Source organism: Dasypus novemcinctus, chromosome 1, assembly GCF_030445035.2.
Source record: "Dasypus novemcinctus isolate mDasNov1 chromosome 1, mDasNov1.1.hap2, whole genome shotgun sequence".
Lineage (NCBI taxonomy): Eukaryota > Metazoa > Chordata > Mammalia > Cingulata > Dasypodidae > Dasypus > Dasypus novemcinctus.
In genome coordinates, this window is record NC_080673.1 from 94544139 (window position 1) to 94562433 (window position 18295).

The 18295-nt window shown below is 35.5% G+C and overlaps 1 protein-coding gene across 5 annotated transcripts in view; it reads right to left on the reverse strand.

Annotated features, from left to right (window-relative positions):
• Positions 1–3341: 3341 nt before the first annotated feature.
• Positions 3342–18295, reverse strand: part of GSTCD (glutathione S-transferase C-terminal domain containing) — a 172571-nt gene continuing 157617 nt past the window's right edge. For all 5 annotated transcript variants that reach the window (XM_004476216.5, XM_004476215.3, XM_004476217.3 and 2 more), the window contains 4 exons: positions 17186–17319; positions 14363–14393; positions 11225–11294; positions 3342–7352 (listed from right to left, as the gene is read on the reverse strand). In XM_004476216.5, the coding sequence (XP_004476273.1) occupies positions 7216–7352; positions 11225–11294; positions 14363–14393; positions 17186–17319 (372 nt within the window). In that variant the 3' untranslated portion in view covers positions 3342–7215. The remainder of the gene's footprint in view (positions 7353–11224; positions 11295–14362; positions 14394–17185; positions 17320–18295) is intronic.

The window sequence follows — 18295 nt, forward strand, 5'->3', positions numbered from 1 at the left end:
AATTTTGATTCAAAAACTCACTTCTTTGATTTGATGGACCATTTTTAAGTATTGTAATTTAAAAAATGTATTTATTATAATGTTATATCACTTCCACAAGAACATATGTCTAATTTCATTATGAAAGTCAACAGAAAAGTAAGTTTTAGAATGTGGAAATTCCATTAACGACAACTTTTCTTGAAACATGGAGTCAACACCTGTAGCCAAAATCTTTAGGATGAGACAATGTTTAATTACTATTCACAGTTATTTTGTCATGCATGCCCTGAAAAGTGTTTTGATTTTTAATATGACTGAATTTGTCTCCTTAAGATAAAGTAGTTTAACCTTTAATCATTGTCAATGAAAGAACTCTGGTTTCTAATGTTACAACCTTAAGATCAGTGAGGAACAATTATAGTTTACATTGTAGTTTACACTCTATCCCACTCAATTCTGTAGGATATGGCAGGAAATATAATGGCCTGTAACTGTCATTGCAATGTCACTCAGGACAATTCCAAGTCCTGAGAATGTTCCCATATTACACATCTTTTTCCTTCTCCCTGACTTCAGCACCTCCAGTGGCCACTCTCTCCACATCAATGATATAATTTCTTCCATTGCTAGAATCATAATAAGTCTATAGTAGAATACCAGTAAGTCCACTCTAGTCCATATTTTTAATTTCCCAATCCTGAGGATTCTGGAATGGTGACACCTACTCCACCTCTAAATGAGAAGGGGTTTCGATCCCATATGGCTGATGGATGGGAGTCTCTTGCTTACAGTTGTAGATTCTCTCGGTTCCTTGGTATGGTGGTTGTCCATCATCACCTCCTTGTTAGTTGTTCTGGGTGAGTCCAATGAACTGGAGAGTAGGTGTGGCAACTCTGCTGAGACTCAGGTCCAAGCTGGCACATGGACAGCCCAAAGATTCAACTCTGTTGGACATACACTTACCAGCTCCAGCACCAACTATAGGTTCAAATGAAAGGGACAGAAGAGGCATGTGTAGAGAAGTTACATCTGAGTCCAACTCTGTCACACTTGGGAGCACAAACTCCACAGTAGGGCCCACTGGCAAGGTACCAAACTCAGGAGCTATCTACCATGACTGTAGGACCTGAATGTCTCCAGAGCCCTCAGGAGCCCCACTATTTAGGGTAGTATCTCCTTTAGCAGTCTATGAGATTCTGCTGAGGCATGCATAAGTGTTACCTCTCTGATGACCTCCCAACTCACTTGGAAGTCTCTTAGCCATATGAACTCATTTGTCTTTACTTTTTCCACCTTTTATTCATTGTCTATTTCCAGTTGCATCACCAGCTAGCTGTGCTTGGTAGTAATCCCTTGGTGTCAGGGAGGCTCATCCCCAGGAGTCATGTCCCACACTGGAAGGAAGGGAATGCATTTATATGCTGAGTTTGGCATAGAGAGAAGCCACATTTGAGCAACATGGAGGCTCTCAGGAAGTAACTCTTAGGCACCCTACAGCTCTAGGCTAAGTTACAGTTTCAAAAGCAAAGGCATAAGCATAGTCATCAATATCAAGGGTCCATCAATGAACCATCCTTCTTTACTAGTCATTGCCCCTGTACTTGGGGGATTGTTTAACAAATGTTGCTTTTGATGGACAATGGTGGGAGTAAGGCCAGGTCACTTGCTGAGATTACTTTCACTGCCACAATCTTCCTGCTAGTATCCAACACTTTTACTTGCCCTGGCTAGGATGGAGTCTTGGCAGGGATTTATTCAGACAAATTATGATCCAAGAGTGATTACAAACACCTACAAAATGACTAGTCACAGCCACCTACAGCAGGACAATGCCATGCCCTAGAACAAGAGTTGGAGAGAGGCAGGGCCACTTCCTTTTTTATTCTCAATTCTCATCATATAGGCCTGTTTTGACAGGGGTTGGAAGGGATGTGTGTCTTGAGTCATCCAGAGAGGACTGACAAGATCCCTTTGTTTGGTAGTCATTCTTTAACAGATAACTAACTCCAGGGAAATTAGGAGATCTTCAGGAGATCAAGTCTAAGCCAAGAGCAAATGGATAAAATGAGATGAAGTCAGCAGGAGGGGTAAGAGGAAGATATTCTAGGTCATGGGAAAAGTATTAAATAATAATAAATAAAACAAAACCTCTACACAGCAAGTTACAAAAAATTACTGAGAATAATTTTAAAAAGACCTAAATAAGTGGAAAAATATATTATGTTCATGGATTTTAAGACTCAACATTGTTAGGATATTCTTTTTTCCCAAGTTGATCTAAAAATTTCGGGCACCCCACAAAAAATGCCGGCAATCTTTTTATTTTTATTTTTTACAAGAGATTAATAAGCAAATTCTAAAATGTATATGGAAATGCCATAGATGTAGAATAGCCAAAATAATCTAGAAAAACAAGACTTGCTAAAAAACTACATTAATCAAGACTAATAAATGGAATAGAATAATATAGAGTTTAGGAATGGGTTCATGCAAACATGTCAAATGATTTCCAACCAAGGTACCAAATCAATTCAATGGGGAAAGGAGGAAAGATTTGTTCCCTCCCTCCCTCTCTCCCTCCCTCCCTCCCTTCTTCCCTCCTTCTCTTCAACAAATGGTGTTGGAATAACTGTATTTCTTAGAATTTACCTATCTCTGGATGTGATTATTGATGGGAGATGGATCATAGGCCTAAATGTAAAAGCTAGAAACAAAGTTTCTACAATATAACATAGGAGAAATCTTCCTAACCTTAGAATAGGTAAAGATTTCTTAGAGAAACATAGAAATTATTAAGCATAAAAGAAAAAAGTAATACATTGGACTGCACAAAATTAAAACATTAGTTACAGAAATGAGTAGGTAAGCTACAGATTGGGAAAATATTCTCAATACATATATCTGACAAAGGACTCATTCAGAATATATAAAGAACTCATATAAATTAACAATTTAAAAAATAACCTAATTTTTAAAATGAGTAAAAGACTTGTACAGTTAATAAATGAGGCTTAACATTCTTAGTTACCAGGGAAATAAAAATTAAAACCAAAATGAGATAGATACCATTTTACATCCCCTAGAATGGCTAAAATAAAAAAGACTGACAATACCAAATGTTGGTAAGGGTGTGGAGAAATGGAACTTTCATACATTGTTGGTGGGAGTATAAAATTGTACAATCACTTTGGAAAACTAGTTGGCAAATGGCATTTAGCCTATGGCTCAGCAATCCTACTAAGTTTTTATCCAAGGGAAATGAAAACATATGCCCACAAAATGACTTGTATAATAATGTTCAAAGGACTTATTCATAATAACCCCAAAGTGGAAACAATCCAAATAAACACACAGGAGAATGGATAAAAACATTTTGATATATTTACATAATGGAATACTACTTAGGAATAAGAAACAAGCTATTGATACACATTACATTCGGATGCATCTCAAAAAAACACTATAATGAGCAAAAGAAGCCAGACGCAAAAGACTACATACTAAATGACCCTGTACACATGAAGGACAAAAATAGGCAAAACTAATACAGCATGATAGAAATCAGAGAATGGTTGCCTTTGGTGTTAAGTGTGGGGATTAACCAAAATGAAGCATAACAGAACTTTCTAGGCTGATGGAAATATTCTACATCTTACTTCAGGTGGTGGTTTAATGGTATATACAATTGTCAAGACTTCTCAAAATGAACATTTAAAATGTTATTTTATTGTATATAAATTATACCTCAATTAAAAAAAGAAAATAAAAAATAGAAAGCTGTGTTTAGGAGTACAAATTAAATTATTTAGGGCTGATAGTTAATTCTATTAAATTTTATCTCAGAAAACAAACCTTCAAAGCACGTCACCCCTGCCCCATAAATTACTCCCACATTTTAACCCACATGAAAAAGTTATTTATGACAAATTAAAGTCATTTCTTCTCTTGGGTATGTGTTGTACAGGATTTGAAAATATCAAAATCAACGAAATAAATCTTTTTTTTTTTGGAAAAGTATTATCTTAATTGTAACAATTACATCAAATTCAAGGTAATTTAGGGGTAAAACCTATATAAAGTTTACCATTTTAACCTTTTTAAAGTATACACTTCACTAGTATTTAGTACATTCACAATGTTGTGCAATCACTACTATCTACGTCCAGAACAATCTCATCATCCCCTTAAGCAATTACTCCCCATGCTTTCTTCCCCCCAGTTTCTTGCAATCACCAATCTACTTTGCATCTTTATGGATTTAATTATTCTGGATATTTTGTATAAATGGACTCACACAATGTGGTTTTTGTGCTTGACCTCTTTCACTTAGCATAATGTTTGAAAGGTTTATCCATACGTTTGTAATACATATCAGAACTTCATTCGTTTTTATGGCTGAATATTCCATTATATTGTAAACCACATTTTCTTTATCTACTCATCTTTACCAGTAGATTCCATCTCAACAAACTATTTTCTTTGCTCATCCATAGAAAGCAACTTTTCATCCATTCAAATTTTATCATAAGATTGCAGCAATTCAGTCACATCTTCAGGTTCCACTTAGAATTCTAGTTTTCTTGCTATTTCCACATCTGCAATTACCTCCTCCCCTAAAGTCTTGGACCCCTCAAAGTCATCCATGAGAGTCTAAATCAATTTCTTCCAAACTCCTGTGAATGTTGATATTTTGACCTCCTTTCATGAATCTAATGTTCATAATGGGATCATAATGGGATCAAAATGGTAATCCTTTCTAAAAGGTATTCAATTTACATTGCCCAGATCCATCAGAGGAATGATTATCAATGACAGTTATAGTCTTATGAAATGTAAATCTTAAATAATAAGACTTGAAAGTCAAAGTGATTTCTTGATCCATGGGCTGCAGAATGGATGATGTGTTAGCACACATGAAAACAGCATTAATCTCATTGTACAGCTCCATGAGAGCTCTGGATGGACCAGATAGACTGTCAATAATCAGTAATATTTTGAAAGTAATCTTTTTTTCTGACCAGTAGTTCTCAACAGTGGGCTATGTAAACCATGTTGTAAACAGATAAGGTGTCATCCAGCTGAGTATTTTTACCATCATTCTTAAGGGCCCTAGGATTTTCAGAATGGTAAATAAGCATTGGCTTAAATTTAGTCACCAGCTTCACTAGCCCCTAACAAGAGTCAGCCCTGGCTTTGAAACCAGGCATTGACTTCTATCTGTGAAAGTCCTAAATGGCATCTTCTTCCAATAGAATGTCATTTGTCTACACTGAAAATCTGTTGTTTAGTATAGTCATCTTCATTAATTATCTTAGCTAGTTTTCTGGATAACTTGCTGCAGCTTCTACATCAGCACTTGTTGCTTCATCTTGCACTTTTATGTTATGGAGATAGCTTCTTTCCTGAAACCTCATAAATCAACATTTGCTAGGTTCAACTTTTTCTTTTGTAGTTTCCTCACCTCTCTCAGCATTCACAGAACTGAAGAGAGATAGGGCTTTTCTCTAAATTAAAGAAAACATTCTCCCTAAGGGAATGTTTTGACTGGTTTGATTGTCTTTCCAGATTACTAAAATTTTCTCCATATCAGCAATAAAGTTTCACTTCCTTATCATTTGTATGTTCACTGTAGTAGCACTTTCCATCTAGAACTTTCCTTTGCACTCACAACTTGGCTAACTGTTGGTACAAAAGGCCTAGTTTTTAGCCTATCTCAGCTTCCTACATGCCTTTCTCACTAAGCTTAATCATTTTTGACTTTTGACTTAAAGTGAAAGTTGTACAACTCTTTCTTTCACTTGAACACTTAGAGACCACTGTAGGGTTATTAGTTGGCCTAATTTCAGTATTATTGTGTCCAGGGAACTGGGAGGCCCAAATACGTAACTAAATGCTGAGAAGGGTTAAGTAACTTGCCCAAGGGCCAGAGGCGGTCAAGCCAGGGATCTGATTCACAAGGTTGCATTTAACCTACCGTCCTCCAGCTGCCTTAGGAAACAAATCACTAGCGGTTCTGACTCATTCTAGGATTGGAGGACAAGACTTGCAGGGCAACCTCTGGAACTTCCGGGTTTCTAAACAACCCTGGTGCCAGCTCATGACCAATGAAATAAATCTTAACTCAAATAGACCTAAGACATGCAAAAGTCAAATAATTAGCATCATATGAGACTTGCCATCTGTTTTTAAAAACTTTGCCTGGAGGAAAAGACTTTGGGTAGAGAGAACTATTCAAATAAGTTTCCATACTCTGTACTAGCCATACCTCCAATTTATACTCAAATTTAAAAATTAAATAAATAAAAAAATATAATTGATATCTGAAAAATCCTGTGAGCATCCATTACATTATGACATTAAATTACAACACAAAAAATGTAACTAATTCCTTAATCTTTCTCTTCTACATGATTTACTTCAATAGGCAAGAGATAGTGTCTCTTGTATCATCTTATATCCTGGAAGGATCTAGACTAGGGTCTTGAAAATCAAGGATTCCCAATAATTATTTACAGATGAATTGATTAATCCATGTATTTACATATTAGTTAGAATTTATGTCCAAATTATATGCTCCCAAGTGAAATTTATTGAAATTACTTTATAATCTCTTCATATAAAATACCTGAACCAGTAATGATCTCATATGGTAATTTATGGGAAAATATTTTAAATATCTATTAGATTATATATTAGTGCAACTATACCCACCTTAGAAATAACTATACCATAATTACCTTACAAAATTTTTAAAAAACGATAGAAAAAGTACAATGGTTAAAAAAATAAAAAAAAACCACCCCCTCCCCTGCACTGATTCTAGTTTGTCTCTGTGTGAATATCTAAATAATTATAAAATAAAGGGTCCAAGTACCATGTGATCGTTGTTTTGAATTGAACATCACATTGGCAAGATAAAAAAAACCTCTAAGTTGAGAAGGAAATTGTTATTCCAGTGATGCAACCTCCACTAGTGAGTGTTACTCTGTTGGCAGTTAAGACTTGAGGGGATTCTTTTTATGAGAATCAGGAGTTCTTTAATCACATGTTGTAAGAGCATTTGTGATGTTTTGCAGGTAGCCTTTCTTACAGGATTTTCCTGCCACTTTCTTTCCTGAGCACAACGGGTTCAAACAGCGAATGCTATTTTCCTGGTTACGCCAAGAACCTCCTGAATGCCACTAGGCTTTCAGTGAAGATGGGTGGTGGCATATCAAATATGAAAATCTTATTCTAAGTGGGGACTCCCACAATCATGTTGTTTTTGGGAGAGCAGCTCTCTGGCTCCATGGATATCACTTGGACAGAGTAGCCATGTTCTTCTGCAGCTCTCGCTCGATCCAGATCCACCAGGCACATGCATTGCTTTCCTGAAACACAGTAAAATGGTATCTTAAGACACTCTTCAACCAACACCACAAATTCAATTTGTTTAAGGGAATCTACACAGTACATACCAAAAAGTCCTGTCTGGTCTCTTAATTCAGGTCTTTTTAAAAAAATTTCTTTATCTTTATTTTTTTTTAATGTTACATTAAAAAAATATGAGGTCCCCATATACCCCCAACCCCCTCACCCCACTCCTCCCATAACAACAACCTCCTCCATCATCATGGGACATTCAATGCACTTGGTGAATACATCTCTGAGCACTGCTGCACCACATGGTCAATGGTTCAAATTATAGCTTACACTCCCCCACAGTCTACCCAGTGGGCCACGGGAAGACATACAATGTCCAGTAACTGTCCCTGCAGTACCACACAGGACAACTCCAAGTCCTGAAAATACCCCCACATCACATATCTTCTTCCCACTCCCCACCCTCCCCACCATGGCCACTTTCTCCATCTCAATGCTACATTTACTTCCATTACTAATCACATTAGTTCCAGAATAGAATATCAGTAAGTCCACTCTAATCCATACTCTATTCCTCCATTCTGAGGACCCTGGGATGGTTATGTCCACTCCACCTCTGTATCGAGAGGGTGCTTAGATTCCACTTGGATGATGGATGCAATTCTCCTGCTTGCAGCTGTAGGTACTCTTGGCTCCCTGGTGTGGTGGTTGACCTTCTTCAACTCCCTATTAGCTGGCTGGGGTAAGTCCAATAAACCAGAGGGAGTTTACAAGTCTGTTGAGGCTCAGGGCCTGGTTATCACATGGAGAGTCCAGAGATTCAGGTCCCCTGAGTATACACTAAGCCCCAGTGCCAACCACAGGTCCAGTAAAAGTGACAGGAGAGGTTTGTGAGCAAAGATCACATCTGAGTCCAAATCCATCACACTCAGGAACACAAACTCCAAAGTAGGGCCAACTGACATGACACTGAAGTCCATCTGCCATGACTTCATGTGAGTCTCTGTAACCTCAGAAGAACCAATACCTGAGGTTGTATTAATTTAGGTCTTGATCAATATGATAGGAAAGAAATTACAAGTACCTGGCATCTCACAGATTTGTCTTCTCTGCTGTTAAAGAATGTTAATTTTAAAAAATGTATTTATGAACACAATTAAATAAAAACTATGGGTTTATTTGTTACTTTGGTTAAAAATCCATTTAAAGACCTTCTCTTTGCATTCCCTAAGAAAATAAACAATCTATAATATTGTTGAAAAAATACTATCTTTAAGATTATCTAAAGAAACATGCTGGCAAAGGGGCATCTGAAAGAAATGTTATACTTCCCACCTAGAGTTTTTTAGAACAATGAAGATATAAGAAATAGAAAATACTTGAGAAAATTCTCCTATGTGTGCGAGAATTATTTCAAGTGCATATGTAATGTGTGCAATGTGCTCTTAATTTTCTGAGCTCCTGCACACTTATAAAATAGTAGTATTCAATTTTCTTTACAATTGGTGGAAAACAAAAGAGGAAACCTGACTGACAAGCAGTCAGGTTGATTTGTTTTCCTTTGGCAAACACAAACTTCTATTTCAAAAGTAGCTTGGGGAAAAAATGATTTGGGGATGCATATATTCAAAGTCTTGGTTTACTATTACACTTTCAATTGCTTTAAATTCAATATATAAACTTTTTCATCCTTGGGAAAAGGTTACCGACTAGGCAGAACTTCATTTTATTTTCTCTCAATAATTACAGTAATTCAGAGATGTTATCTTTAAATAATTTATTTGAATGATATTGGAAACTGCTAAACTAAAACATCCTCAGAAGTGAAGACAGATAACTAAAATGGAAAAGTCCTTCTGTGGAAGACAGAATCCTCATAGAAAAAACAGTGGAAGGTGAAATCAGTAGGTGAGAATTGGCAATGATAGACTCAAAATGATCCATGACAAAAAGATGAACTGTGTTAGCAATGACATAAAAAAGAGATGTCTAGAATTCTATTTAGCCCAAATCACCTGCTCTTCATCAACAGCTGTATGGCTCATGTTCTTTTTTTTATTCCCTTAAAATATTGCCCTTCATTTAAGATATCTATAAATGTCTCCCCCATTTACTTTTCAATTTTTAATGAAACATTTTCTGTCAGAGTTGGATGCTGTACATTCCTTCAGTACCCACTCTGAGTTTACATTGCATTCATTTACCCTTGGCTTTGATCCCAGTCCAGCTAATTTTTCCTTTTCCATGACAAAGAAGAATCTTTACATGTTGAAAAAGTATCTTTATGACTGAAATTCAGTTGTTATTAATCTACCATTTGAGGCCTGATAAGTTTCATGAAAACATCACAGAACACAAATATGGCCTGTACAAAGTGTGTATATATATATATATATATATATATATATATATATATTTTAATTTTTTTATTTTTAATGGATTCTATGACTTTGCTTGAACCTGACTCCCCCACTCCCATCAGTGATTACGCCAAATGCTCCTCTCCTCCTCAGCTCTAGCAACTTCCCTTCCAGCCACTCCGTTATGATTTGACGCCTAAAACTCACATTAACCATGTATACACCCATCCACCATACTTACTATGTCCATGTTGAGTCTAGTGGAGATCTAGCAAATGTACATTTGAGTAACTCAAAAGTTTTGAGGATGTGAAAAAAAGAAAAGGGAAAGAGAGTGAAAGAGAAAGAGTTTGTATGCAGGAGAGAGCAAACTCTTTCCACATATGTATGTCCCAGAGTGTGAGGAAGAGAAATCAGTTATTTCCTTAGTCTCAGTTCTTGAATCCCTCTCCAAGTAGGAGCTCTTGCCATGCTGACTATGATTTTAGAGTTTAACAATGCAAGCTAACTAGTAAATTGATACTCAGTCAAAGAAGAGCAGTTTGGTTTCCAATATATTATGCAGGAAAACAAGGTATGTTGGAGTTATAGAGAGACAGTTTAATGATTTCCAATGTGGGGCTTTTCTAAATAATTTAAGATTAGTTAGACTTCACCCAATCATCTTTAGCCCTGATTTTAGAACCTAACTTTCCAGCACAAGTTATGACTCCATGACTTGGGAGGCAGTATTGCAAAAGTAGATAGGAGTTTTAAGTCAGGAATCAAAATAATTTGAGTTCATATTGTAGCTCCATCATCTACTAGCTGAAGGACCCTGAGTAAGCTCTTGATCTCAGTTCTCTCATCTGTAAAACATAAATAATAGTACCTACTTCCTAAGTAGTTTTGTAAGAATATACTGTGGTAACAGGTAGAGGACACATAGCTCAGTGCTTAAAAGTGTAATAACTGTTAGCTATTACTATTCCTCTAAATGGAATTTATTTTTCTGAAGTGAAGTCTTTGATAAATTAATTACTTAATAAATTTGAAATGTTTCTGTGTGTCTTCCAATTTAGGTAATGTTTAATATTACAAATGTCAACTAAATTGGCCTATGATTAAGGATATGCATATATTTCTTTCCCCAAAAGAAACTGTTACCATCCTTGTTTATACATTTTCATTACTGCATTAGTTTTGGCATGCATAATTGATTTTTCCAGCTTCATTATTTTCTCTTGTGGCTTCTGATAGATCCTTCAATTTGTTTACAACAGTAAGAAAGAGATTTGACATAATTCTATTCAATACCCAAGCACTGAAAAATGTATTTAAAAGTATAGTTAGCCAAAATGTGATAAAATGTTATTACAGATAGAAAGTTTTTTTTTAATATGGATTAAATTTTCTGGGAAAAAATAAGCTTTAGCTTTGTGTTGATAAATGGATCAATCTTTCCAATACGGAGTCAACTGGTTCATTCCTAGGCATATTACACATAATTTACTCAACAGCTGTTCTGTGAAAACATATACCTATTAGCCTGCGTTGGGATGGGAGCTGGACAGCTGTCTGATCTGCAAATCTGCACAGAATCATGTGTTCCTAGAAGAAAAAGTAATAGAATATGGGTTTATTTTAATTTTGTGCTTCAAAGTTGTAAAAACAATAAGAAATGACCTCATTTTTCTGGAGTTCTATGCTGTTTAAGTGAATAAAGTACTGCACAAATAGTACTTTTAAATGCAAACTTTCAGAAAATGGTACTCAATACTTTTTTTTCCCTTCAAGTATACTGTTCTTCAGAACAGATGCATGGAAGACCCCCAGGGCCATTTTTGATCAGAAGTTTTTAGCTGAAATATGCCAACAGGGTTAAGTTTTGTGACTATATTGTAATTATGTTGAATTTAGAGATCTAAAATTCACTTATATTTTCCCTTTAAAAATTTAACTGAGTCTCAGGAATGTAGCTGCAAGAAAACATTGTCAGTGGTTTTCACACTACAGAGGAAAAGGAAGCAAAGTTGAAAATCACTAATTTGTGGCTTCTGTAGTTCTCTGGGACCCTGGGCAGAATGCTGGTTACTCCTCTTCTTTTCCTTACTCTTCCCTCCATACAGTTCCTTTAGGGAAGAAGTGTGAATCCATTTCTGCTTTAAGACAAATCATGAAGAGAACTTGAGGATTATTGCTTCTGCTTAATAATTTTAGGAAAGACTCCATGAATGAAAAAAAATGAGGTTTTAAAGGGACAGGGAAGTAATGAAATTGCACAGCACTATTAAATCCTCAAGAAGCCAAAGGTGAGTGATTAGGCAGAGTCTGAATGAATGCAATGCTTCCAGGACTACTGTTCATCTGAACAATTGCAGTCTCCAAGTGTGTAAATGAGCTCACCTGCCAGCTTTCAAATAGGTCGAACCCAGAGTCATCATTTTTTAGCTAGTCTTTTTTTACATTAAATTTGAGGCCTCTATTTTTTAATAAGGTAACTGAGGTGACTGTGTCTATGTTGGCTCTTTTTAAAGGGATATCTTTGTCTTATCTTCTATGTGTTAAAAAAAAAAGCCACTCTAATGCTCACTATAAAATTTAGTGGCAATGGGTGGAAACTAATAAAATGGTTCAAATGAATAACTTTCATTAAGCTCCACAAAGTAACTGGTATCGACTAGGCACAAGAGACAGAAGAATTTAGATTTATATGATTTGAAGGAAAGACAAGCAAACATAACCTTCTTCTGAGGGTATTTGTAAATTAAGATATATTTCATATAAATGTAATTCCAAGGCAATCACAATCTTAGGCAAGATTCATTGCTCTTGTATTGATAAGTTTTACCATATTTTATTGGAATTATTTTTGTGTGTGTTTTCCTCAGTGGCAGTTAATTTCGGAAAGGGCAGGGCACATAATAGGTAACTAGCAAAGACCTGCTTGCTAAATTGAACTGTGCATTCATATCCACAGTGACTGTCAAGATATTTTGACACTGAGTCCATTTAGTTCTGTCTTCCATTCCAAAAACCACGGTTCAGTTAAGAAATGTGTGGATTTCTTGTCATAGTATCCAAGAAACTAAGACTTCTCTATAAAGCTTTCACAGTCGAGGTCCTCAAAAGGCCTGGTGCCAAGAAGCTTTATGGGGTTATGGCAAAAAAAGGAGATAATGAAGAACTGGAGTACCGGAAGTTTCTGCTGTCTGGGAGAGCCCCATGTCTTTCTATTCATTAGGAATTATTCTTTTCCATCCAACAGTGAGACTGCATCTCCTGTAGTGGTAGGCTATCTCCTCACCACCCTAGATTTTTTCCATTCTTTCTTCTCAGAGTTTGCTTTAGCTAACATTACTCAAAGGTGTGGGGTGGAGATGGTTAAAAACAGAAGTCTAGTTTTTCCACTCCTGATTCTCCTTCCCTCTTATTGGCAGGCAGGGCCTTGTGATAAAAATAGGTGAGGAGTTTTGATTTCCATGAGTTCCTAAGATCCAAATATTTCCCCCAAAATCCTTAGAGTTTCCTAGAATATGAGAAACTTTTAATCTAATAGATAAAGGCAAGAACTTTTCTGGTTTTGGGAGAAAGTATGAACTCTGAAGTTCCTCTCCTGTCCTTAGGTTTCTATGTGTTCTTGTATGGGAAGGGGTGGGATGATGGGAAATGGGGTGAGAGACAGAGTAGGAGATGGGCATTTAAGGGTCAAGAAGCAGAATTGAATGAATATAAGTGCCATGGGGGAAGAAATGAACATCTTTAGGTCACTTTACCTCACTATTTCACTGTTGGATGGAGAAGAAAGTAAGACTGCTAAAAGAGAGTGGAGATAGTATGTAAAATGAGAATATATGTTTTTAGTGAGTCTGTGCCAGAAGGAGAATTAGCTGAATCAGAATCCAAACGAATTTATCAATTTGTAATGGAAATGATTTATGTATTTATCTTAAATATTATTCTCATTTCTTAAACTGCATTAAATCATGCTGTTGACCAATTAATTAGTAACAACTCTCTGAAAGCTGGAAATTGTTTTGCTTAGATCGGTGACTCTACAAATCTAGCCTATGACATGTTTTTGGATGGCTAACAAGTTAAGAATGGTTTTTACATTTTTAAAGGGTTATAAAACAACAGCATCAACAAAAACCATTACAATGACAAAGAAGAATATGTGACAGAGATTGGATGTGGCATGTAAAACCTAAATATTTACTACCTTGCTTTTTTTTTTAAAAGAAAAGTTTGCCCCTGTTCCAGATGATCTTTTCAAGAATGTTTTTTAGTGTGAACATACTTGGACAACATACCACATTTCCCTCTGGAGCAAAGGGTAGGCATGTTTCTTACCTGTCATAAAAGATTTGGGTTTTGTAAGCTCAGAGTTCATCTCCTGTGATGCAACTCACTGTAACTGTAGGTATAACCTGGACCTTTTTGTGCTGCCTTTTGGAAACTGAGCCTCAGGGAGCCAATGCAAAGCTGATGAGATCCTGACAACTGCGATTGTCATAAACATTAAACTAGCTTTTGTTTCTGACTCAGGAGTCTCATATCTTCTGCCAGTAATTCAAATATAACTACAGATTATAAATGCCAAAAAACAAATTTGAGAGAGGAAATATAAAGAAGGGATTAAAAAGTGCACTAAGAAGACATCTCGATTTTTAAGGTACCTTGTACGATAAAATTTCCTTGAATTGTTCGCTGAAATAGAAAAGAAAAAGGAATTAGTCATCATTTTCAATATTAAGAGCAGAAATAATTTTGAATAACTAAATTTTAAATGAAAATATGTATTCTGTCTGGAGTAGAAAATGCTATCCCAAAGTACAATTGATTCTCCTTATTTGTGGTAGTTATGTTTTAGAAATTCATTATGAACAATGAATTAGCAAATATTTGAAATATTTGCTCCTAGGGAAAATACAGGGTTAGTTTTCTGAGATCCTTTGTTCAGAACATTTTCATCAACCGATCAATACCTAAACTTGTTTATATGTGTTTCTGTTTAAAGATACCTTATTTAATATATATTGTTGATTCAATTAACATTGAACTCACGGCTAACAGCATTATAATTAATGTCTGAATGAAGTTTTTCTAATGTATTTTCTCCATACGTACATCACTGCCTTCTTGCACTTAGGAAAACTACACAGCACTTCAGCACTATGCTTTGGGGACATTTTATACGACAAAAGCACCAACCAAAAGCATAAAAATGTGAAAAACGTGACACTAAATATCCTATCAAAAGGGCACTTGTTTACAGTATGAAAGCTGAAATAAGAAGTCAGAGAATTGCCTTGTTTGACCTCAGCTGGGAAAGTGTACATCAGTTGACTCATTTTTGCTTTTCTACACAACTCTGCACAAATTACAACAAAGGGCCACAAGTATTGATTTAGGGTAACAAATTTTAGAGAGTAGGTGAATTTGTAAACTTGAAATCCAGGAATAATGATGATCCATTGTGCAAATGATGCCAGTTTGAAATGCCTTTTTAAAAACAAATACATGTCATATACAGCATGCCATTGATTTTAAAGAATTTCTTTCACAGATTATTTATACTGTGAATAACAACCTTTTTCTTCTCCTCTTCCTCTTGTATTAATGCTGTAATCTAGGCTCTTGATTATGTCATTCAAAACCATTAATGTATAGCATTAAATGCCTATATATTTTTTTTAAGGTTTATGTTTTCATTTCTTCCCCTCACCCCCCAAGTTGTCTGCTCTCTGTGTCCATTCACTGCCTGTTCTTCTGTGACCACTTCTATTCTATCAGTGGCACCAGGAATCTGTGTTTGTTTTTTCTTTTTTTGCGTCATCTTGTGTCATCTCTCTGTGTGTGTGGTGCCATTCTTGGGCAGGCACTTTCTTTCGTGCTGGGTGGCTCTCCTTATGGGGTGCACTCCTTGCATTTGGGGCTCCCCTACATGGGAGACACCCCTGCGTGGCAGGGCACTCCTTGCGTGCATCAGCACTGCGCATGGGCCAGCTCCACACGGGTCAAGGAGGCCCGGGGTTTGAACCATGGACCTCCCATATGGTAGGAAGACGCCCTATCCATTGGGCCAAGTCCGCTTCCCAAATGCCTATACATTTAACGCTAACTTCATATTAGCACCAATTAGTCTGTTTAAAATTTGTTCTTATCTTCACATATTATAGAAATAGCATGGTATTTATAAATTCCCTACTTTAACCTTGATAACTGGGAAAAGTCTTATACACAAAGAGAGAAACAAACTTTCTAAAGATGTCATTTCTAAGGACCAGGGGGAAAATGCCAGTAAATCTACAGCAGTGTGAAAAAGCTGACATTAAATCGAGATCTTAAAATCAGTCAATTTAGACTGCAGACTGGAGAAGTCTTCAGCATTCTTAAGATTCTGTATAAATTATCTTAAAGTGCTAGACTTACAAATTTCTTCTTGAAGGTTTGTAAAAACGTACATCATATTTGTGTAGACTTAAAATAAAATGAAATTTCAACTATTGAATAAGCCTCAAATTTTATTTTACTTTTCTGGTTTTCAATAGTTCCTTTGGTTTTCTTACAATTAGTTGCAAGTGGTGACAGAGGAAAAAAAAAAGAAAGTTAAAGAAAAAGAAGTTGTTAGTTGTATTTTGTTACCTTAAACTACTTACACAGACTCCTTTAAGAATAAATTCTAATGGAAATATTCTAAGGTCCTTTAAAGGTAATGAAGCAACTGATCTGTTAATAGAAATCTTTTAACATATTATAGAATAGACCTCACAAGTAAACATTTTTGATCTATCCTATAATTAAAATGACCATGATTCTGAAAAACTATGAATTAGAGTGAAATGTCATTAACACAAAGAAAGAGGCCCTCCTTGTGTTAAAGGGATGAGAAATAAAACGTATCCCTCTTCTATGTGAGATAAGAACTGCAAAAATGGCTGCCAAGCTGGTAAATTTAACCAATACCCATGGGCAGTGTTAAAAAGTACTACTGCTACTACTGTTACTACCAATAGTTCACATTTATTGAGTGCTTTCACTTTGCTTCTTCTAAGGGCTTCACATATACCACTAAATTCTCACAAAACCCTTGAGATACTATTATAATCCTCATTTTGTAGATGAGAAAATGTAGGCAAAAGAGTTTAAGCAACCTGTCTGAGGTGAAATGACCTAGTATTTGCACCTAGGCAGTATACTTCCAGATCCTACACACTCAGTCACTACACTCTACTCTTTCTGGGAGATGATCCTTTAATTTCACCTGCAAGTACCCAGAGAAATGTGGAAGCTGTCAGACCTCTAGTCTCCTGACTTTCAGAAATTAGGGATAGACATAAAGGAGATCATCTCTTCCCGATATAATTTATAAACAATACTTGCCATTGTGGAAGGAAGAAATGAGCTCAAAACAGAAATCTCATTCAATTTTATCACATAAGTTTTGCCCATTGGTTTGTTCCCACACTGGTATTTTAGGGAGGACAATTAAGTTTCACCTTTTTGGAAAATTACACTTTGAGGTATTCTGAATGAAACCATAACAGCAAGGGCATGTGACAAAGGAAGCCCGTGTTTTGATGCAGTGCTCAATCACCATGTCTGTTGCCACTCCACAAGCATGCAATGCCACCTGGAAAACAAAACCAGACCACAAACAAATTTCTTGATGGGTTGTAAAAATATACATCTTTTATTTTATTTTCTATATTTTTAATATTTTTTATATTTAAGTTCTTTCTTAACTAACATTGCAACTTTTATGCTTTTTTTTTTTTTAACTTTTATGTGAGGACTGATCCCCAAGAAGTTTCAAGTTACCAGAATAATATTCTATAACAGTTTAAATATTTCTTATTTGTACATACCAAAGGACTACTTACCTATTTATATCAATTTAGAAAATAAAGCAAGGTTGAAAGATTACAAGTGGAACAATTGCAAATGAAGCACAAGATTCATTCAATGGGAAATTTGATTTATCAAATATGGCAAATTTAATACACATGAATATATAAACTAGTGCTCTTGATAACCATGTATTTAGTTCAGTTGTAGTGTGTGGCAAGAACATTGGGTTTGAAATCAGAATTCCTAGTACAGAATTCTGGTTAGCTGTGTGATCTTAGGTCACTTATAATTACTTCTTCGGGGTTAAGTCTCTTCAACTATAAACTATGGTTAAAAATGCCAATATATCACAATGCTGTTGTAAAGATTAAATAAAAAGGCATATGAAAACATTTTGTCAAATGCTATAGGAATATAATCTAGCCAGTTTTATATAAAACAGATAAAATATTTATATAGCATGTTTCAAAGTGTTTTCATTTAATAACAATCCTTAACATTGAATGATGAAGTACTTTCAACAGGTTTATTTTAAAGGAAGGAATGGTATTATGAATTGGAATCGTGATAGGGCTTCAATAATTCATGAAAACAAAATAACTCTAAAAATGTTTTAAAAATATTTTTCAAAATGTGCACCTTTAACTATGTCTACATTAAAATTTAATGTAGACAATTGTGACACCATTTCATTCTGGACAAATTGTATCATATTGTAATTGTCCCTTCTAGGGCTAGATCTGCCACCATCTTTAAGG